This window comes from Podarcis gaigeae (assembly GCF_964106915.1).
Source record: "Podarcis gaigeae genome assembly, chromosome: 3".
Taxonomy (NCBI): Eukaryota; Metazoa; Chordata; class Lepidosauria; order Squamata; family Lacertidae; genus Podarcis; species Podarcis gaigeae.
The window spans coordinates 8,056,929-8,080,721 of NC_139680.1; the positions used below are offsets into that span (position 1 = coordinate 8,056,929).

A 23,793-nucleotide genomic window follows, 5' to 3' on the forward strand; every position below is an offset into this window, starting at 1 on the left:
GCCTCGGGATACTCTGCCACCACGCCCCCAATCGCTAAACCGGCTTCCAGTTGCGCCCCCTCCCCTTTCTACTCGGGATTGGATGTCTCGAGCGCTCGCGGCCCCGCCGTCACCACTCAGCCACGCGGGGCCGCCTCGCGACTCGCCGAAGCGCCTGCCACTCACCTGCGCTCGTCCGCGCGCAGCGTCCGTTAACGGCCCAAACGGTTTCTCCATTCGAACGCCATTCGTTCCCCCAACCGCTCAGTTGACGTAATCACAGAGGCTCTGAGGAGAAGCTGCCGTCGCCGAAGTGCGTTGTGGGGGATGTAGTTTGATAAAGAACTGGGGACTTTCTTCTTCCTTTTCTTCTTTTTCTTCTTCTTCTATTATTATTATTATTATTATTATTATTATTATTATTATTATTATTATTATTATTATTATTATTATTATTATTATCGCAGGCCGGAACTTTTTACCTCAGTTTCAGTGGAGAGGCGGGAGCGGAGCGGAAGTGGCGAGGCGGTCCGCCCGTGTTTTGCGTCCCCCTCCCTGTGAGAAGCCCTGCTGGACCTCCATGCCAGGGTTTGAGTTGGCGCCGGCGGACGGGGGTTGCCCCGTGGTGCTGCCGCCTGGGGAGACAGTGATAGGAAGAGGTGCCCTGCTGGGAGTAAGTGCCCCCCTGGCGGCGCTCCAGAGGTGTCTGGGGTAGGCGGGTGGGTCGGGGTGGAGTTGGTGCCAGAGGAAGAAGACGGTGCGGGTTCTGGCGGAGAGCTTAGATCACAGGACTGTAATGTTGGCCTGGATATCTGAAGGAGCATCTCCGCCCCCATTGTTCTGCTTGGACACTGAAATCCAGCACCGAGGGCCTTCTGGCGGTTCCCACCCTGCAAGAAGTGAGGTTACAGGGAACCAGGCAGAGGGCCTTCTCGGTGGTGGCGCCCACCCTGTGGAACGCCTTCCCTTCAGATGTGGAGGAAATAAGCAGCTATCCTATCTTTAAAAGACATCTGAAGGCAGCCCTGTGTAGGGAAGTTTTTAATATTTAATGCTGTATTGTTTTTAACACTCAATTGGGAGCTGCCCAGAGTGGCTGGGGAAACTCAGCCAGATGGGCAGGGTATAAATATTATTATTATTATATTATTATTTTGTTGAAGGGGACCACATGGGTCATCTAATCCAGTCCTCAGCCATGCTGCAATCCTGCCCCCAGGGTGGGCTCGAACCACCGACCTTCCGGTTAACAGCAAGACGCACTGACCAATTGCGCCACACACAAATATTTGCAGCTTAAACTCGTGATGCCCCCCCCCCAAAAAATGAGACCGTTGGTCCAGCTGGCCCGGTATGTTCCAAATCTGGCTGGGGGGGAAGGCTTTCCAACTTTTTGGCTGCAAGTCAAACCATCATCAACCAGCGCGACCAAGGCAGTTTCAGTCCCATGATGAGGCCTGAATCCCGATTGGAAGGGAGATCATCAACCAGCGCGACCAAGGCAGTTTCAGTCCCATGATGAGGCCTGAATCCCGATTGGAAGGGATCCAAATGGTCCGCATCCTCCAGGCGTGCCTGGAGTTGTTCAGCAACCACTCGCTCAATCACCTTGCCCAAGAATGGAAGATTGAGACTGGGCGATAGTTGGCCATACTGGCCGGGTCTAAAGATGGTTTTTTAAGAAGCGGTTTAATGACCGCCTCTTTCAGCGGATCTGGGAATGTTCCCTCACAGAGGGAAGCATTCACCACCCCGCAGAGCCCATCGCCCAGCCCTTCCCGGCTTGCTTTTATTAGCCAGGATGGGCAAGGATCAAGGAGACAGGTGGTTGGTTTCACGTGTCCAAGCAGCCTGTCCACATCCTCAGGGGTAACGGATTGAAATTGATTCCATGCAACTTGACCAGACAGAGCTCTAGCACTCTCCCGCCCCAGCCCTGCTCCTACGGTGGTGTCTAGCTCCTTCCGAATATGAGTGATTTTATCTGCAAAAAACTTTGCAAAATTGTTGCAGGAGATCTTGGGGTCTTTACAAGGCCCCGGTGGTAAAGATGGTTCCGATAAATTGCGAACCACCTGAAAGAGTCTCCTGCTACTATTTTCTGCAGATGCAATAGAGGCGGTGAAGAAAGTCTTCTTCGCCATCACTATCGCCACTTGGTAGGCTCGACGTTGAGCTCTAACCTGAGTCTGGTCAGATTCGGAGTGAGTTTTCTGCCAACGACGCTCTAGCCGTCTCAGCGATTGTTTCATCGCCCTCAGCTCCGAAGAAAACCACAGGGCTGTCCGGGCTCCATGCAATCGGAGAGGGCGCTTCGGAGCCAGACAGTCAATAGCCCTGGTTAACTCCGCATTCCAGTGGGCCACCAGGGAATCAGCTGAAAGGCCATCAACATGGGATAAAGCATCCCCTACCACTCTCTGGAAACCATTTGGATCCATTAAGTGGCGGGGGCGGACCATCCGAATTGGTCCCACCTCCCTGCAGAGGGGAAGGGTCGCGGAGAAGTCCAGTTGCACCAGGACAGTACAATCCTAGGAATTCTATCCTACAATTGTACAGTACAATCCTAGGAATTCTATCCTACAATTGTACAGTACAATCCTAGGAATTCTATCCAGTATATTTAGTCTTGTAGCTCCCAATGTATTTTTGCACTGCATAATCTGGTGTGCAAAGAGACAGACTTCTGGTTGGAAAACCAGGTTTATACACATGCAAGGACACGAAGCAAAATTAGCTAAAGGCATACTGAGAGGCTCTCTTTTCCACCTTGTGTTATTGGTGTGTGTGAATTGCACTCTTAAGGTTGTACAGTGGTACCTTGGGTTACAGACACTTCAGGTTACAGATTCCGCTAACCCAGAAATAGTACCTCGGGTTAAGAACTTTGCTTCAGGATGAGAACAGAAATAGCCCGCCAGCAGCAGCAGGAGGCCCCATTAGCTAAAGTAACTCTGGTTAAGAACAGTTTCAGGTTAAGAACAGACCTCCGGAACAAATTAAGTTCTTAACCCAAGGTACCACTGTACAGATCACTGCTGAAAGTAGTCTTGCTGCTTACAAGGCCATGGAACATGAGGATAGTCTTCCTGTTGCCCAGCAGTTCCTTGCATTGGCTGAAGCTGAGCAAACTGTTGCTGTTTCTTCATCTGATGTGTTAGGGAAGTTTGCACGAGTCCCTCACACATTGGAAGTGTATATGGTGGGGTTGTGGGATCCCAGTTAGTATCCTGGTTTTCCAGTTAGCAGCCCTACCCAAATTATGATATCTGGGCTGGCCCCATAGGCCACCTCCATGTGAAGGAGGATCCACATTGGTCCAAAATGGAGGAGTTCTATCTACATAGAGAGCTACTTCATATGGCTGAATGTGCAACAAAGGGGCTAGCTAAAATGACCAGTGTTCTCAGTGCTTGAGGCGGGGTTGTGTAAACCCTCATAATTACACACAATTCTATGCCCACAAGTCCGGAAGTAGTTCCAGTTGCTGCTGTCTATTGCTGGGAATATTCTTAGCAACTGGTGGAGAACACAGGGTGAAGAAAGCACTGTGAGGGGAGGGGGGCCTTTTCCCCCATTTCTCCCCCCCCCCCCCCCCCGCTTTCTCCTGAGTTGTGTTGTCTTTTTGGTCAAGTGCACTAACTGTATTACACACTAGAGGTCACAATCCACTGATACTGTAAATATATCCCCCTCACTATACTTTTTGAAGCCCATAGAGTATGTTAGTTACCCATTTGGAAGTACTCAGAGGATGTTCTTCGGAAGTGACTTCTCTAAATTCAATTATAATTGCTTTAATTACTTTTCCTCTTAGTTATATTAGTTTCTTGTGTTGTATTAGTTTCTTGTATACACTTGGTTTTATATTGGTGCTTTTAATTACTACCCTACACTAGTTGTAGTTCTAGTTTATTAATTTCTACTATTCTTCCCTTTGTAGGCCAGATAGAATTTATCCATAAGGCATGAATTTGGAGAGTGAACTTTTCCTTGTAGATGTCCTTTATAGCTAAAAAAAATCACCCCCACCCTCAATATATTCCTATAACCAACACATATCCTACTTTATATTGATGCTCCAAGCATCTCTATAAGATATTAATAAGTAACTTTAATGTTGCAACTACACAAAGTATTCTAAACACCATTGTCTGGAATTACCAATTTCCCCTAGAATGAGTTATCTAAATAGAGGAAGGTTTTAGGGTTTTTTAAAAAAAACAGAAACCAAACACCTCTCCCTCCTCTTGTCATTTAGTTGAAACTCACAGGTATATATGGAAGGTAGCTTCTTATTTTGATAAAACTCAGATTTCTATTTTGCTTTTCTTTGATGAAAGTTTTAGCATTTAACTTGTCAACAAAGTGAACAATATTTTTATACTAAAAAGTGAAGCTAACAAATCTTGTTATCACAGTAAAAACTATATAGTAGCTTTATTATTTTTAGATATCTTTATTGGTGGGTTTTATGCCCCCACTGTTGACATCTGTTGGTTTTGTGTCTTTACAGATTACAGATAAAAGAGTATCCAGGAAACACGCTATTCTCAAGGTAGTTGGTGACCAGCTTAGCATCAAACCGGTAACTGTTTCCTATTTCTCAGTACAATAAAAATAATAAAAATCAGTCTTGGAGGTTCTGATTTTACATGTCTTTAATGTTCCAAACAGAGATTGGGATAGAAATGGTAGTCTATTCCAAAATAAGGTAATTAGGCCTGACTCTGTAATTAGGCTATATCATCTGTAGTAAGAGTCTCTTCTTAATTGGCAGGTCCATGTAAACCCCTGTTTTTCTCAGTCAACTGAAAATGACCAACTATTGCCAATGGATACTGATAGATGGCATCAGCTGAGTCCAGGTGACAGATTTTCCCTGCTAGTAGACAAATATATCTTCAGGGTTGTCTTCATTTCTTCAGAAGGGGAAAGTCTGCTAAGGTAATGCTATCTGCTTGAGTCAAGGTAATAGCCATTAGCAAAATATATTATTTATCTTGTTGGTTGTTTAGCACTACTAAGTGGTGCCATCTATTTCATGGAAAAATTAAGATGGTGTAAAAGGCTATTAATGTGCACAATGTTGTTTGAAGATTATGGTACAGTCATACTAGTATATATTATCTTAAATGTCTAATCCTCCTATGATGTTAGAAGATAGAAAAAAGAATATTTTCCCAAGAAGAGAAAACATAATAAGAGTTGCTATTCCAGAAAATTAAGTGCAAAAGTGCAACATCGCAGTGACAGTAGAATTTTTTCCCTGTAGTATCCAAGAGAGAGAAAATTGCTTTTTTTTATCAAGTGTTAATGATAAATGGAAAGAAGTAGCATTGCTGACTCTTCTTTCTGCTTACAGAACAGTGTAGTTCAGTGGCTTTCAACCCGTGTGCCATGGCATCCTGAGGTGCCTTGAATGATGTCAGGGGTGCCATGGGCAACACTGGCCTCTGTCCCTCTTTGCTTTCCTCCCTCCTCTGATGTCTTCTTGCATCTCTGCTTCCTGAGGCTTGCACAGCTGTTTGTTGCAGCAGCCCTGGCTACAAGCTCAGCAGGCGAATGGCGCCTCTGGGGCTGGTCAAGGGGTGCTGATTGCCAGGAGCTGAGGTGGCCTTGGAGTAAGCAAGCAGGCGAGGGAGCCCAGCCAGCCAGTCCACCAGCCCTTGCTGTTGGGAATGGATAGATAAGTCCCAGGCCCCTATGGGGCAATACAAGGAGACATCTCTTTTGGGGTTCAGGGGGGGGGACTCAAAGACCAGGGGCGGCAGCAGTAGCTGCCTGAAGAACTCTCAAGGAGAGGCTGAGAAAACACTCCACAAGGGAGGGTGTCAGAGAAAGGGTGAGAGTCTGCCAGCTCTGCAGGCAAGGTGTGACATAACTGATTAGTGATACACCATGATTATTTTACAAAGAGCCTTTGTGTCATGCAATAGGAAAAATGGGAACCTCTGTGTAAAAGACATACCATATCGAGCTACCTCATCACTTCAGCAAACCAAGATGCCTCGCAGACAGCCTTCATCCCAGCAAACAGCATCCTCCAACAAGAGCCAACTTTTGGAAGTAAATTCACAATTAGAAGAAGCAGCTGAAATCCCAAAGAAGGTACCTTATAAACATTAGGGTGCATAGCAGACGTGAACAGATTGTGTTTTTGTTATGGACAAGTTGATGGAACTTTATGGGATGACTGTTATGGATACATATTGAGCATGATGGCATGGAATAGACCATTTCAAAGGTTCTGTTTCTGAATAATGTTGCTTGTTCCTTTCTCAAATTAAATCTAGCAGCTCTGTCTTATGTGTTAGACTTGTTTTCCAAGTTGCATGAGGCAGACTGACTAAAACCAGCTGTGCCACTCCACAAAGGAGACTTAATGTTGCATCTGGTCAGCATGGAACTATTTTCCTTGTGAAGGAAATGTAATACAAAATGTACCCAAAATGATCTAGGATACATTTCCTTAGTTCCTTTGTGCCTTCTTTAGATATTATGCCAGTGCCTGCTACGCTAAACAAGGACATGTGTTTGGTGAATCACCAATTTTCATTTTAACAAGGTTTCTGTCTTGCAATGTGGGCTCTGTGGCAGTATGTGTGGCAGAATACATGCATCAAATAACAGGTCTTTCCACTTTCAAGATATTGTGGGTGGTATTCTCTTTGTCTCTTCCTGCTTTCCAGTGTTTAGCTGGGGAGAATGAAGTAAGAATGGATGTCACCAGTAACTTGGTGGGAGGGAAGAGCCTGTCTCTTAGCACTGTAGCCTCTTGCCTTTCAGCCTTGAGTAGATGAAACATTGCTTAACAAGGAATAACACAAGTTACTGACATAGTTGCACAAATCCAGTTATGGAAATCCTAATGATGGTAATTGAATCCAATATATATTATGTGTATCCAAGTCCTATTGAAATTAATGGACCTAACATAATGTGTCAGTTAATGTCAGTGTCCTGAGTAGGACTCTTGTGTAGGACTAGCACTGAATTCCACTCATTTATTTCACAAATTAATGTCATATTTTTCAGTTTTCTGCTAGCATTTCTGAAAATGAAGAAGTAAGACTTCCTCAAAGGAAAAGAGTGCTTCCAGCATGGATGCTGCAAGCAGACATAATAGTCCAAAGTTCATCAGCCTCAGGTTCAGGAAGAGGTAGGTCTTTTTTTAATTGTATGGTATTATTGCATTGTAAAATATTACAACATGTGCAGTTCTTCAGAGTTTGAATACCACCATTTCTGATAACTAATGTCATTTGCAATTTTTCATAGGAAATAGTGGAGAAATAAAACAAAGTCCAGGGAAAAAGCGAAAAAGGACTGAAAATGAAGATGCTGCCCTTGCTACACAGGTGTTGTAAACAGACCTGCTATTTGTTTCAGATATTTAAAACTACTGTTTGTATTGTGTTTCTATACCCTATGCAAACCCTTTTTGTGTATCAGGACTAGCAGTCAATAGAGGAGAGGCTCCCCTCTCCCATAATATGTGCACCGTGTCTTACCTGGTGTTGTTTTAGAGTACTAAATTTGTTCCACACTTGGAAGCTCGGTCATGAAAGCTTAACAAAAGAATGACATGAATTCTGTTATACTAAAGACTATATTTCTCCGTGTCCCTTTGCAGTTAACTCATTGTTTTCCATTCTGTTGCTAGAGTCAGACAAATTAGATCAGCCAATTCCAAATGGTTATCATTGGGTGTGCAGTTCAAGTGCAAGTGCACTGAGTTATGGGTATAGAGTAGCCTCCTGGAAAGCCAGTTGCCAGGAAAGAGAGAATTCCTTCCAGTTCAAATGACTTCATGATACATGGACAAATGTAGGTGGCAAATATTTTTTGTGGCTTTGATCCTTGAAGTTGGAGTAGAGCCAAACAGCTTGATTTTAATTACACTTCCTTGGAAGTACGTATATCACATAGATTTTAATTTGTCTTATTTCCAAATAAATTTGTTTAGAATTTCAACCAGAGGGCAACCAAAGTTATAGCTTGAGTTAGTGGATAGAACTATCACAAAATTTTGTGTGGGATTTGGGAACTGCAGAACTAAAATTGCCTGGCAAAGCCACATTAGCTTTTATTCTTCTGTGTATTAGCCAAGAGAGATTCTATTAGAAGAATTGGATGTTTTCAGTTCATACTAACGAAAGCTAGTCGCAAGAGAGATGCTCATGTCCAATCCTTCAACATCTGCTTTGAAGATATACATATGTTTAATGTTGGTAACTTCAAATCCCAGTATTTTCTTGGCACAGTAGTAGAAATTATTCTTGAAACTCTTCCTGCAATACTAATTGGACATTTTTCAGTCAGGTGTGTTAAAACATACAATGGAGGCTGTCTTTGAAGACACAGGTGGAAAGTTATGGGAACAGTTATGGACCACCGGTTTGAAATTCACAGCATGTACTGCTTTGAAAGAAAATATTATGAAAATGATTTACAGGTGGTACATGACTCCAGTCAAGCTTGCTAAGATCTATCATTTGCCCAATAACAAATGTTGGAAATGTAAGGAAGCTGAAGGAACCTTCTATCACCTTTGGTGGACCTGCCCAAAAATTAAGGCCTACTGGGAAATGATCTATAATGAAATTAAGAAAGTCCTTAAATGGACGTTTTCAAAGAAACCAGAGGCTTTTCTTCTGGGCATGGTGGGCCAATTGGTACCGAAGAAGGATAAGACTTTCTTTATGTATGCTACCACGGCAGCAAGAATTCTTTTAGCAAAGTATTGGAAGATGCAAGAACTACCCACTCTGGAGGAATGGCAGATGAAGGTGATCGAATATATGGGATTGGCAGAGATGACCGGCAGAATCCGTGACCAGAGGAAGGAGGCGGTGGAGGAAGATTGGAGAAAATTTAAAGTATACCTTAAGAACTACTGTAAAATATTGGACGGTTAAGATGTCGAGAGGCTAGAAACAAAGAACTACAGCTGTAAATCGTAAATTAAAGGGGGAAACTTAATGAGAATATATAGAGAAATTGACTGAAGGGTTGCTGACACATTATAAAATAATGATGCAGAGAAGGGGAGGTATGGGGAAGTCATGTTTTATGTATTTGTTTGTGATTTGTTTGTTTTTCCTATACCCTTGTTCCCTGTTTTTTTTTTGTTTTGTAAAAATAATAAAAAATTATTATTAAAAAAAAAAAAAAAAATTGCCTGGCAAAGCCACATTAGCTTTTATTCTTCTGTGTATTAGCCAAGAGAGATTCTATTAGAAGAATTGGATGTTTTCAGTTCATACTAACGAAAGCTAGTCGCAAGAGAGATGCTCGTGTCCAATCCTTCAACATCTGCTTTGAAGATATACATATGTTTAATGTTGGTAACTTCAAATCCCAGTATTTTCTTGGCACAGTAGTAGAAATTATTCTTGAAACTCTTCCTGCAATACTAATTGGACATTTTTCAGTCAGGTGTGTTAAAACATACAATGGAGGCTGTCTTTGAAGACACAGGTGGAAAGCTAAAGTTGCTCAGGATAGCTTTGGAACTGTGTTTGCCCTTCTACTCTATCAAGCACAGAGGCATGCATGGTCTCTTTCAGTAATGTTTCAAGCCAACTTCATCTTTCCCAATTCAGATTCTTAATGCTGTAAATGTTGCTTTCTCTAAATATGGAGGTAGTGCCCCCTGCTCTCCATATCTCCATTCAAATCCTTCATCAAATCCCTTCTTTCAGGCCTGTGGCTTCATTTCAAGTTGGCATGCATAGGATTGTGGCGATAATTGTGACCAAGGTTAAAAACATATAACTATAGGCTCCCATTCATACCCTTGACTCTTCCTCCTGCCTTCTATTGTTTTCCTAATAGTTTATTTATATTATAAGCTCAGTGAGGGCAGGGACTTGTTAAGCTTTTGCTCTATAAAATGCCATGTACAGTTATGAATTAATCCAACTTCACTAGGCACTATTCTTCTGCAGTGTTGTGGACTGAAATCTGTTTCATGAATAATTTCACACTTATTTCCACAGGATATAAAACATCTATCTGCTGAACCTATTGTGAGAAAAATGGAAAAGAATGAAAGCAAAATGTTACCCCAAAGAGCTGTAAGTCCTACAGGGCAATGTAATCGTCAACTTCATAATGAAGAGTTACAGCTCAACACAGATGGACTCGCTTGCCAGCCTGCTGAAACAGATACAACTCATAAAAATGAAAACAGTTTGGAGAATGTTAAATGTAATCCTGAGCAATTTCATCAGGACATGTCACAAACTCCAGTTCACCAGGGTGAGAGTCAAGAGCGTCCTCTCAATCCGTCTACTGAGACAGGCAATTCTAATGTAACTGGAAGTCAAGATGTACCACAAAACACTAACAAAACCGGACACCAGAGGACAGCTTGCCTCTATGGGAGAAGCTGCTACAGGTAAAATCAAATTGTATTTTTTTAAAAAAATAATATTTATTAAGTTTTTAACAAAAAAAAGTTACAAAACAGTAAACAGTAAACAAAGAACACACAAAGAAAATACAAAAAACCAGAATTTAACATAAAAGAAAAAAGAAAAATCCCTCTTTCTAGTATCTTATCGCTCATTTACTTAGTATCATGACTTCCTCACACCTCCCTTTTTTGTATTCCATTTAAAAATTTGTTCAGGAAATTCATACCCTCTTAATTTACCCTTAATTGTTTATCCTCACATATTCTAACTTCACATTTTCATCTGATATCAATCCATTCTTGCATATTCTTATTTTGCCTTATTGCTAGAACCACTTCGTTTCATTCCAACGTCATTAACATTCAATAATTTTACAGTGTTTCTGTAGATAGATTTTAAACTTCTTCCAATCTTCTTCCACCAACTCTTCTCCCTGGTCTCGGATTCTGCCAGTCATTTCCGCCAATTCCATATAGTCCATTACTTGCATCTGCCATTCAAATTGTAAATCTTCTAAGTGAACTGATTCAGATAACCTCCTGCTATATAGTAATGTGGGACGCGGGTGGCGCTTTGGGTTAAACCACAGAGCCTAGGACTTGCCGATCAGAAGGTCGGCAGTTCGAATCCCAACGACAGGGTGAGCTCTCATTGCTCGGTCCCTGCTCCTGCCAACCTAGAAGTTCGAAAGCACGTCAAAGTGCAAGTAGATAAATAGGTACCGCTCTGACGGGAAGGTAAACGGCATTTCTGTGCGCTGCTCTGGTTCACCAGAAGCGGCTTAGTCATGCTGGCCACATGACCCAGAAGCTGTCTGCGGACAAACGCCAGCTCCCTCGGCCAATAAAGTGAGATGAGTGCCACAACCCCAGAGTTGGTCACAACTGGACCTAATGGTCAGGGGTCCCTTTACCTTTTATATAGTAATGTAGTCTGTGGGCAATGGAGATCTTATACTGCCAGCTCTTAGGTTAAAAGCCTGTCTTAATTAAGCTAGAGTGAGCAGATGAGTGGCAGATGAGAAGTGAATCTAGGGAATTTTATTGAGATAGATAGATAAAAAGTGTGATGCTCTGTTAAGCAATATACAGTTTAGGTAAATAAAAAAACAATTTCCTCCAGGAAATAGAAACAGAATTCTACAAGGCAATAATAGCATTGTAGCTTGTACTATGAATAGCCTTTAAAAAATTGTACTGAAGTTTTGGTGTGGAAGATAAAGTTTAACAAACATTGTGCTAAACTTCTGCACTTAGATAAGGTCTATTGAGTTTAGTGGGCAGATCCGCAAATCTGGAAAAATGTTCTTGCATTGCAAGTAAAATGAATATTGGAACAGAGCTTATCAACCATCTGCCAGGATGTACTGTTTGCTTAACTCGTAATGGCTATAATGTAACATTCACCAGGGACTGCAAGTGCTCTGAACATTTTATATACAGTTGGATAATGCTCGGGAAAGTCCTCTTTGAGTAGACAGAGACATATCTGAGGTATTTGTAACAATGGGTGTATTATCTGTTATTCCTCAACATTCTATAAGTAATAATGAAAGGAAATCCAATCTGGATGCACTCCTGTGATAAAAGTCGATCGAAAGCAAGAAGGAATGGCATGCTGAAGAATTACTGAAATAGCTATACTTTTCAGGGTAAGAAAGAACAGGATATTAGTGTTCTGTCCTGTAGATCGCCATAACCAGGGGGCTGCATTTAGAAGATACATGCTTGATTTAGTTTGTTGCATGGCATGGCATGGCATTTTTCTAGCTCTGTTTATACGGATTACATATTTTCAGTATAGCTTATAGTGTCTTTTTAAATTCACAGGAAAAATCCTATACATTTTCAGCAGTTCAGTCACCCCGGAGATAGTGATTATCATGATACGCAATCTGTAACTCAAGCTGACAATGATAACAGACCTGAATGCCCTTATGGAACTGCTTGCTACAGGTTAGAAATTTTGCCTACTACAAATTATTACTTTTAATATTTTAAGAGAGGGCATGTACTTATATTTCTGGAATTTTATTTTAAATTGTGATAATTAAAGATTTCAAACCTATCCTGACATTTGATGTGTCACATGTGCCTTATAGTGATAAGCTTAAAAACACCTGGTGAATATATGACCTTTGCAGATAAATTTTTAAATTACAGCTTTGTCTAAACTGTTGTTAAGGGCTGTGAAACCATGGCAAACCATAGGTAACAGTTCTGGATGGTTTTGCAATGTTGGAGACTGTTTCTTGACCAAGTTTGAGCAACAAACCAAGGTTAAGTGTTGTGTCTGCACTGGACAGTTTTGGCTTGCTTCAAACAGGGTATCCTCTCTGTTTCACATGAGATCAGATGGGTGAATACAATAGAGGTCTTTTTGATAATGGCACTGAAACTGTGGAATGTCCTCTCCAATGAAATACTCCAGATTTCCTTTCTGGTTTGGGTAACTGTTGGAGGACTCTTCAGAGCAGAATGTCCCATTGTCAGCTCCAACTTATAACATGGGAGCCACTTTAAAAATGTTATCATGTGTGTCCATTACTCCCCTACTCCCAGCTCAATCAAATTCAGAGAATGAAAGGGTTGTAACAGCTGTATAGAAAAGAAAAATTTAGCAGGCACAGCTGGTTTTGTATGGGTGAGAAGCTTGTTGAATTTCTCTCCTCTGAACAACGACTAAAAATACAGGGGTAGCAAATTGAAATCCAGAGCCTTATAGGTAAAGGACTCCTGGATGGTTAAGTACAGTCAAAGGTGAGGGAGCCAGTGTTTTTCCACTGACAGTTTTCTGGGTCATGTGGCCAACATGACTAAACTGCTTTTGGCATAATGGAACACTGTGATGAGTGCCAGAGCACATGGAAATGCCATTTACCTTCCCGCCACAGTGGTACCTATTTATCTACTTGCACTGGTGTGCTTTCGATGTGCTAGGTTGGAGCAGGGACAGAGCAACAGGAGATCACCCCATCACACAGATTTGAACCGCTGACCTACTGATTGGCAAGCCCAAGAGCCTCCGTGGTTTAGACCACAGTGCCACCCACATCCCTTTTACAAAGTGCCTTATACAAAGTGATAGAAGGCAAGGCTTTTTTTCAACCTGAATTTGCTGGAACTCAGTTCTGGCACCTGACAGGTGGGTGCCATTGCCATTATAAGAGAACAAGGAAGGAGTTCATTGTGAGTTCTGGCACCTCGTTTTCTAGAAAAATAGCACTGGATAATCACTTTCCACAACTGGGACACCATTTCCTGAGTTGACTAGACCCAACAGAAGATGAGTGTAGGTTCTCAGAAAAGTTTGACTTGGCAGCACCAGAAAGATGTACCCAGAAAATGAGACTTGGTACACCACTTTCGAAGAACCACATGTAACTCTAAAAAGGCAACTCTAGGGCGAGGGGAGATTAGGGTGGGGGGAGATTATGGGTTGTATCTGGTGGTTGCATGACCTGCAACCTATATCTTTCTCTTCCCTTCCCGCTACCACTTGCAACAAGGTTCCTCTGCCCCATTTCAGGACATTTCCCCCACCCCCTCCACACACAAGCACACTACAGCCCTGTACAATAAATCCTACACAGTTCAGGAGCCCTTCCTAAGCCTCTGGAGAAGATTTTCAGGGCTGCAGAGGAGAGGGAGGCTTGGGGGAGAGAAAAAAAAAGTACAGTGGTACCTCGGGTTAAGTACTTAATTCGTTCCAGAGGTCCATACTTAACCTGAAACTGTTCTTAACCTGAAGCACCACTTTAGCTAATGGGGCCTCCTGTTGCTGCTGCGCCGCCAGAGCACAATTTCTGTTCTCATCCTGAAGCCAAGTTCTTAACCTGAAGCAGTATTTCTGGGTTAGCGGAGTATGTAACCTGAAGCGTATGTAACCTGAAGTGTATGTAACCTGAAGCATATGTAACCTGAGGTACCACTGTAGTCTGAATTGTCTTCTGCAACCAGTAGATATAATTTTGTTTTGCAAGTGCAAATTACACAATACATTGATTTTAAAAAAAAACCACATACAGTAAAACCACATAGTTGATTGGTTTATATTCAAGGCCTCGTAAAAGTAATTTAATTTTCCCGTTTTCTAAATACTCAATACTTTGTACTGTTTACCCTCTTAATATTTCCATTTTTGATAGATATGTACATCATTCTTCAATACATTTAGATTGTCCAACAATTAAAAAACTTAAACTAAGGGCTCAGATTGAAATCTTATTCATCTGGAAGTGAAAAAAAAAAAACCTCCAGTTTGATTAAGCAACATTGTACTTGTCTTCCCTTTTTAACAAAGATGAAAAGCATTTCTTTTGCCTGCCTTTTTTCTTTCTCTCCCTGAAAGGATCAGTTAAACACTTTGAAGTTACAGTACACAAAATGACTGATTCCTCCTCCCTCTTAAACACAACCCCCTGGAGCATTATGGTTGTAGCTTTCAGTGGTTAGAAAATATTATTAAAGTTACGAAGACTCTACAATGGGAATTTCAGGTTTCATCTCTTTGCCCCCACCCTGCCTTTTCTTTGCAGGAAAAATCCACAGCACAAGCTGGAATACAAACACACTGTACCACCAGGTAAAGTGCTTTGGTTTCATTATATAGGAAATGTAGAATCTATATCTGTTAACACAACTGAGTGAGGAGGACCGAACAGTGGACCTAGCTGGTCCTCAGCACGCTCATAAAAAGGGATGCTTTTCGTTGTTAAGACGAATGCTCAAATGGGACAAATATAATGCAGCTGTATTGCAGCTGAGATACAAGAATATGTCCATACCTATATGCAGTAATGTAACTATTTCTCAGAGTCTAAATGGGTTTGCGGCGCAGTCCTTTGCATGTTCACTCAGAAGTAAGTCCTACTGTGTTTGGTGGGATGTACCCCCTTATGTGTATGTTGAAGTCTTACATTGTGATCCTATATACATTTACTTTGAAGTAAGTCCATCTGAGGAGGTTACTTGCTCCTCAGTAAATGTGCTCAGATAGCAGTGTTGGACCTTCTCCTTCCCCCAGGCTTTTTGGCAAACTGCTTTTGAAAGTCTGCTTTCAAAGACAGCCAACGATATGGCAAACGTGGTGCATGCCTATTGTTCAAAGAAAAAAAGAAAAAATCCCATAGGGCTATTGCAAGCACCTTGCATAAGTAATAATTCAATTCTGTGAGTGGAGCAGTGTCCATGCTCACAGTACAGGCATCATACATGGGGATTATATGTGTACCCAAAGGATTATATGTGTACCCCAAAATCTCATATAGCCAAAATTACATTTGGAGATACCTCGTGGCCAGCCAGACCATCTTTTATATGGCAGCCAGTGGGGGCGGGGTGGAGATCAGAGGTGGGATGAAGCTGGAAGCCCCAAGCAGACCTGCTGCTTTTCACACTGGATCTGCTTAGGGTTTCCAGCTTCCTCCCACCTCCCATCTTTCCTCTCTTCAGCCCACGTTTAACCACGTATGGTTGAAATAAAGGTAAAGGGATCCCTGACCATTAGGTCCAGTCGTGACTGACTCTGGGGTTGCGGCGCTCATCTCGCTTTATTGGCCGAGGGAGCCAGCGTACAGCTTCCAGGTCACGTGGCCAGCATGACTAAGCCGCTTCTGGCGAACCAGAGCAGTGCACGGAAACGCCGTTTACCTTCCCGTCGGAGCAGTACCTATTTATCTACTTGCACTTGACGTGCTTTCGAACTGCTAGGTTGGCAGGAGCAGGGACCGAGCAACGGGAGCTCGCCCCATCGCGGGGATTCGAACCGCCAACCTTCAGATCGGCAAGTCCTAGGCTCTGTGGTTTAACCCACAGCGCCACCCGCGTCCCTATGGTTGAAATAGTGTGTGTTAAATGTACAGAAGATGCAAGTTACCTTCTCAGGACTTTCTTGCCTCTTCGTTCCCTTTGCCACCCCCTGTACCTCTCAAAGGTCTTAGGGGAAAGCCATGACTGTTTAAACTGGTATGATAGTGGTTTAAATGTGTGTTGTAGATGGGGTCTTGGATGAAAATCACACACACACATACACACACTGCCACTAGCTAAGGAAGAAAGCCCCTATTGGTGTCAAAGGACGGGTTTAGGGCTTGTTTGATTTTTTTTACTGAGGCTAATAGCAGCTGGGGGCGTGTTCATTGGGATTGCAGCTGAGAAGAGAAGGATTAAGCATCTCCCTATGCACTGTGGTCCCATTGAAAATTACCCACTTCCAAGAACTTCCTGTGTAGTTTGGCTCTCAGATACTATTAAAATATGGAACGGTTCATTTCTATTGTTGCCTTGGTAATGGTATTTTTTTTTGTTTCTTTAGAACCTGAGAGGGGGCAGACAAGACCGAAGGCTATTAAAAAAGGTTAGGATACTGTGTATTTCCAAATGGTGCAAGATAAATAGCTCTGAGTAATTTCTCATGTACTTTCTGTAAGCAGACAACTTGCAGAGGGTTGGTTTCTCTTTGAAATAAGATTTACTTTGAACAATATTAATAAGAAAATATACAGGAACAAATTATGGATTTGCTTTTAAAGCCCACCTTTCTTCAATCATGGAACTTAAGGGTGTTTGCTGGTGGTCTCCGTGGAGTCAGCCACTGCTGAAACTCAGAACTGCCCTAGCTAGGACCTCTCCTGCATTTAAAGAAGAGTGGAGCTCTTCTTATCATTCATTTGTATATTGCTGGGTCTCCACAGTGCTAATCCTAATTTTCAAATATTCTATATGATTAATACAACAAGCTTGACTTAAAAAAGCTTTGTAAAGGAACAGTGGGTCCCTACTGAATTCACATACAAAGACATGGGGTGGGATTCAGCTAATAAGTCTCATCAGAAGCCCTGCATAAGGACTTCCACTTCCACAAAGGAGCTTCCCCACCTCCACATGCCCCCTGTGCTCCCTGAAATCTTCTCATCCAGAAAAGTTAAAAAGCATACAATAGCAAATTTACTTACAAATCCGAATGGTTTCTGATTTGGGCACTCCTTTCTTGATAGCCATTTAGAATTCTTAGTGTAGATATGGGTGGTCCAGTAGTTCAATTAATTTTAGAAGGAGAGTTTATCCCCCTCCACACACATTCCCATTAAAATAATGAAGTCTGCATAAGGTAATGACTGGTCCTTCAATCACACGATGTCCTTGCTTGCTAGCCCTTGCCTGCTAGGCAGCTACTGCCAAGATGGAGAAGGAGAGGCACAGTGGGAGCATGGAGACAAAATGGGGTGGATTTGGCAAACCTGCTTGTTGTTTCCTGTGACTTCTCCCAAGACTTAAAACTTGTTGAAGGTTAGAATAGATGAATGCCATCTTGGATTCCGTTCTAAGATGGCGGCGCGTTCATACGCTGCGGCTCTGAGCTCCCAATACCTCACTTACTCATGCACAAAACTGGTAAACATCAGGCTCATAAGAAAGATAGAGATAACTAGAGAGTTTCAAAGGTCCCACATTATACCAAACTGCATAATAAGACCTCCAGGATCTCTATGGATTGTTGACGGGAGGGGGAAGTGCCGAAAGAAGCGAAAGAGAAAAGAGCGGAAGCAAAAACGTGGTTGCAGAGCTGGTCGGCTTCGAAAAAGACCCTCGAGACCAGCACTGCCAAGCGTCTTCCTCCACCAGATCTCTCGACCACAAAATCGACGAACTACAGTTGCTGATGGTAGCAAACAAGCTTCTTTGTGAGAGCTGTATGGTAATTATTACAGAAACATGGCTACATTCAGCAGTACCGGATACGGCAGTTGAGCTGATAAATCAAATAATTTATTGCTCTGATAGAAACAGTGATTCTGGTAAAGCTAGGGGCGGAGGAGTCTGTATTTACATACGCAATGGTTGGTGCGTTAACAGCAAAGTAGCTTACAAGTATTGCTCCCCAGATCTAGAATTGATGGCAGTTACATGTCGGCCATTTTATTTGCCTAGAGAAGCAACTGTCATAATTATTATAGCTGTTTTAGGTTTTTCCTAAGTTTGAACAGTTTGTGAAATTTCCCACTAGAGCAGTGTTTTTCAACCACTGTTCCGCGGCACACTAGTGTGCCGCGAGATGTTGCCTGGTGTGCCGTGGGAAAAATTACGAGCAACTCCAACCGATTAAGATAATGTATTTTATAATTTTTAACACTTTGCCTATATTACTATTATAATAAAGTAATTCTCTTGAATAGAATCAAATAGAACACAAAGAACTATTCAAGAGAATTACTTTATATATAGTCAATATAGGCACAGAGTTAAATTTTTAAACATTTTCTAATGGTGGCGTGCCTCGTGATTTTTTTCATGAAACAAGTGTGCCTTTGCCCAAAAAAGGTTGAAAAACACTGCACTAGAGGACAGAAGATTCTAGATCTCGCGTATTCCAGTTTGAAACAGGCATACAGGGCAATCCCCTTCCCCCACTTAGGCTCATCCGACCATTCTTCAGTTTTTCTATGTCCAAAGTACATCCCTCTCAGAAGAAGAATTCAGTCAGTTATAAAAACAGTTAGAATTTGGCCAGAGGGTTCTCTTAGTCAGCTCCAGGATTGTTTTGAGAGCACTGATTGGAGCGTGTTTGAACATCAAGATCTGCATAGATACACAGATGCTATACTCTCCTATATTAAAGTGTGCGTCGATAATGTAACATTGCAGAGATGCATTAGACTCTATGGGAACTGTAAACCATGGATGACTGCTGAAGTAAGAGGACTCCTGAAAATCTGGGATTCTGCCTTTAAGACAGGGAATATAGACATATACAGAGAGGCGAGAATAAATCTCAAAAAAGGCATTAAGGCAGCAAAACAACAGTATAAGCTTAAGATGGAATATTATTTAGCTGATAACATCATGAAACAAGTGTGGCAATGACTGCAGCACCTAACCAACTACAAGGGCAATACAAGGAACATGGTTAAGACTGATGCCTCATTGGCAGAGGAACTGAACATAATCTTTGCTCAGGGTGCGGTTGGTTGGGTTTTATCTTCTAGGGATAAATACCCTATCAAACTTTCACCTCTTCCCCATACCATTCTGACCCAAGAGTCCTGGCCCAGAGATGACTTGTTATTGAGGAGATCTTACCCCTCTATTGGGGAGGCTAGTATGGGGTCTGGGATTCCCACTATAGAAGGGCTAGGGAAGAATGGCGGTGGGGCTAAATATCACTATCGGCGAAGGGTTTTGAGATGCAGTGATGCTCGAACCCCTTCAAATCTACGCTCCATCCCAAGGGACAAGGGTAGGGCGAGCAGGGATTACACACCTCCGTCATTGACGTTGTGCAATGCTAGGTCCATAGGCAATAAAACCGCCACCCTGCATGACCCTTATTAGGAGACCAGTTGCTTAGTGAGTACAGTGGTACCTTGGGTTAAGAACCTAATTTGTTCTGGAGGTCCGTTCTTAACCTGAAACTGTTCTTAACCTGAAGCACCACTTTAGCTAATGGGGCCTCCTGCTGCCGCCGCGCCGCCAGAACACGTTTTCTGTTATCATCCTGAAGCAAAGTTCTTAACCCGAGGTACTATTTCTGGGTTAGCGGAGTCTGTAACCTGAAGTGTATTAACCTGAAGCATATGTAACCCGAGGTACCACTGTACATCTTTACTCAGAAATGTGAAGGCCCAAGAGGGGAAAACCACATGCACACAAATGATTTCCACCATTTTTTCTAAAGCCTCCTTCCCCAGCCTGGAAACTTTTGAACTATGACATGTAAAGGGATATAGAAGCAAGATTCAACCCAAGCAAGCCTTCCATTTGTAGAAATCCATGATAAATATGACAACCACAAAGAAGCAGAAATCAGTAGCTGAGAAAATAAGGCTACTTAAATTTAAAGTAGTATTCATACACTCTTGATCTCTCCTGTTGCGTTTTCTCAGTTCTTTTTATTGGAAATGATTGCTTTATGTCTGCTTCATACTGGAGCACTGGGGAGATATTATCCACAGGATATAATACTTTTATTTCTTTTGTACTATAATATTGATTATTTCTCCTGTTTTTATTGGTTTGCCTGCTCATAAACTGCTAAAATGAGATACCAGATTCCTTACAATTTAGCAGCTTTTAGAAGCTTGCAGCTCCATTTGTCACAATAACAGTTTAAAAAGTCAATTCAGTTTGTACTTCTAGTCTGAATAAGCCATACTTTTAATATGCCAAACATGATCTTTTAATGGCAAACCAAGTAATACATAATACAGTTTATGTTCCTAAAGTAACAAAGAGAATTTGATCTCTAAAGGACACTTGACAGCTGTATCAGGTTATCTGTGAGAAATATCCTGATTCCTGGACATTTGTTTGTTAACATTGACAATTCAAGTATATGAAATTGTAGTTCAAGACATGTGAAAATAGGTTAGCCGTGTGTACCTTGCATTGAAAAGGACCACCAGTTTAGCATGGGAAATAGTTCTTGTAAGGTCCCTTTCCTGAATATCTTCCTTACAACTTTTCAGCTACGCTTCTTTCTTTTTCAGTCTATAATGGGTAATAGTGAGTTAGCAGAAGGTCCCCTTAAAGAAAAGGTAAAGGTACCCCTGCCCGTACGGGCCAGTCTTGACAGACTCTGGGGTTGTGCGCCCATCTCACTCAAGAGGCCAGGGGCCAGCGCTGTCCGGAGACACTTCCGGGTCACGTGGCCAGCGTGACATCGCTGCTCTGCCGAGCCAGAGCCGCACACGGAAACGCCGTTTACCTTCCCGCTGGTAAGCGGTCCCTATTTATCTACTTGCACCCGGAGGTGCTTTCGAACTGCTAGGTTGGCAGGCGCTGGGACCGAGCAGCGGGAGCGCACCCCACCGCAGGGATTCGAACCGCCGACCTTTTGATCGGCAAGTCCTAGGCGCTGAGGCTTTAACCCACAGCGCCACCTGCGTCCCTTACCTTTCCTAAAATTCACTCTAGTGAAGGAGGTTAGTGTTAGAAAAAACAGAGGCCTCTGCCTGCTCCAGCCCATGTGTTCATGTAGCTAGGAGTTTTTGTCACTCACTGCATAGAAGGTTCTGCTATCGCTGGGAAACTCCCAGTTCCAAGGCTCTCTGACGTTAATGGATGTCCGCACCATGCAAGCATCCAGGATTTAAAGATGCTGCTGTAATCCCTACCACCATGCCATCAGGATAAATTTTAGCAAAGGGCAGTAGAGAGTGTTGGTCAGCAGCAGAATTGCTGGACCTGCGACAGGCCCATAACGAGTTGGACCCAGACTTGAGTGGAATTCTAGGCTTGGCTCATAATGACCTTGATTTACAAATTTTGGTCAGATTTTCATATTGTTGCTCATATTGACTAACATGTAGCATCTATATACACTCGTATAGCAATTTTAACTGTAAAGTAACTTGTACTGGGAAGATCAAATGTTAAGTGATATGATTTAGTTGATACATTTCAAGTATTAAATAATATTGTGGTCTTACACCACTATAATTCTAAATGTTAATTACAGGGGACACGCTAACAATTAATTTTAATTTTTATATTTGAAGCCTTGTTATATTCATATTGTCCCTTGTATTTCTGATATTTTTTGTGATCTGTGATGTTGTGTGTGTTGACGCTGGTCTGTGACCGTATTAATAAATTCATTCATTCATTCTAGTTTTTAATCTTCTTTTAAGGGTGCTGTCTTTTTTACTCTACAGGAAGAAGTGTTTTGGATGATGATAGTGATAATGATGGTGAGCCCAATGAATACAACTTGAATGACAGCTTTATAGATGATGACGAAGAGGAAGAAGAGTGTGACCCTACTGATGAAGATTCTGACTGGGAGCCAGATTTTGAAGATAAGGATAATGAAGATGTTGCCACACTTCTGAAAGAAGCACAGAAGATTGTTAAAAGCAATAAGTAGTTGTACATGCTTTGCAAATGTAGTGCACAATTCAGTTGAAATACATGAAACGTCCTGAATTCAATTTGGTTTAAATGGTTCACTTTAACCCTTAAATCAAGTTGGCATAAATGTTCTCTTGATTCTGTCCCTTGCATTTAAGAAGACAAGAGGCAATTTGGAAGACAGTCATAATAATTTATTGATACCAATTTGTATCTCAAGATATTGAGACCAAATAGATTGTTTAATGAAGAAAAATATATTGATCAGGTTGAGAGAGGTTACTCCAACCCAATTAGTGTGAAGGGGATGAAAGCATTTAAATCTGGCTCAATAGTGCCAGTTGAGTGGTAATTTCCCCTCTAAGAATAGTGGTTTAGATGAGCCTTTACCTCGAAATCATCTCTTTTGCACTCATGTATACTTAATTTATGTAAATCTTAAATGCTGTTTCTTCACAGCTGGTAATGTCTGAGAGAAAGTCATGTATCTTGAGTTGTAACACTTAACACTACTGATTTTGATGCCTGATGTACTGTGCCACATACGGCATTGAGGCTTAAACTAGGAAGTTTTTATTTACATTACTAAAGTTCATGTTAAATAAAGGGAACATTATGTTGCATATACGTAATCATCATATATGGTAGATCATGACAGTTTTAGATGGACAGTTAAACCAAGTTGGAATTTGGTTCATTAGCTGCCAAACTGGTAACCAGGTTGTAAACAATCGCTGTCTTTCATATTCCAGCTAATACTACAAACTGCATTTGTTTTCTCTCTGTATTTCAGAATAATGTTTATAAATTTATGATGAAAGCAATTATGTCCCTAATCTCCTTCCAGTATTTTTGTTCTTCTAAAAGTGGTTGTACAATACTACGACACTCTGCTTCTTTACTCTGAAACATAAATCCCGGGTGACTTGGCTTTGCAATGGAACCTGAGGCACAGGTTTGTCTGTAAAAACACTGATTTACATTTAAATATGCTGTGTAGATATTGAACATGAAAGTCTTTTTGAAAAGTAAATAAATCAATATTGCCACTAGCCCTGGGCAAATAGCAATTCCCCCAGGTAAACAGCCAAGTGGCAGCAACTTTTCACCCCTCACTTGCAGCAGTACATTTTTTAGATTCCAGAAGAGTGTTTTGCACAGCTGTTAAGGGCAAGAGAGTCAGTCTTTTCATTTTAATGACTTTTTCCAAGTTGAGGAAAGAGTGCTGCAGAGCAGTCCCAATATTAACATTTTGTTCACACAATAACTTCATCCAAACTAGGGATAATGTGCCTCTTTTGTAATCAGTAGGTCCTCCCCAAAGAAACTTGGGCAACCAATTGCACAGAGCACTTGATAGTATCCTGCAGATAGTGCTCCTTCATATAATTTTGTGAACAAGAGGGAGAAAGAAAAATGGTTCTGTTATTCTTTTTCTTTAATTGTTAGTTGTCCTTAGAATGCTCCAGGGTTTGAGGGTGTTATATAACTGTATTAAATAAACAAGATTCACCTGAGGTTTACCCTTCTAATTTAAC

The 23,793-nt window shown here is 41.8% G+C and overlaps 1 protein-coding gene across 3 annotated transcripts; it reads left to right on the forward strand.

Annotated features, from left to right (window-relative positions):
* The first annotated feature begins 153 nt into the window (after positions 1-153).
* On the forward strand, positions 154-23,079 carry APLF (aprataxin and PNKP like factor). Of its 3 annotated transcripts, none has more exons than XM_083730487.1 (11): positions 154-292; positions 4,499-4,570; positions 4,763-4,929; positions 5,922-6,093; positions 7,021-7,144; positions 7,264-7,343; positions 9,987-10,387; positions 12,236-12,361; positions 14,944-14,990; positions 16,722-16,763; positions 22,060-23,079. In XM_083730487.1, the coding sequence occupies exons 3-11, from the start codon at positions 4,817-4,819 to the stop codon at positions 22,269-22,271; spliced, it is 1,317 nt and encodes a 438-aa protein (XP_083586613.1). In that variant the 5' UTR covers positions 154-292; positions 4,499-4,570; positions 4,763-4,816; the 3' UTR covers positions 22,272-23,079. The 3 variants fall into 3 exon arrangements, with proteins under 3 accessions (XP_083586613.1, XP_083586612.1, XP_083586611.1); XM_083730486.1 differs by lacking the exon at positions 154-292 and adding an exon at positions 452-652 and having other exon boundaries at positions 16,722-16,789; XM_083730485.1 differs by lacking the exon at positions 154-292 and adding an exon at positions 452-652.
* Positions 23,080-23,793: the final 714 nt, after the last annotated feature.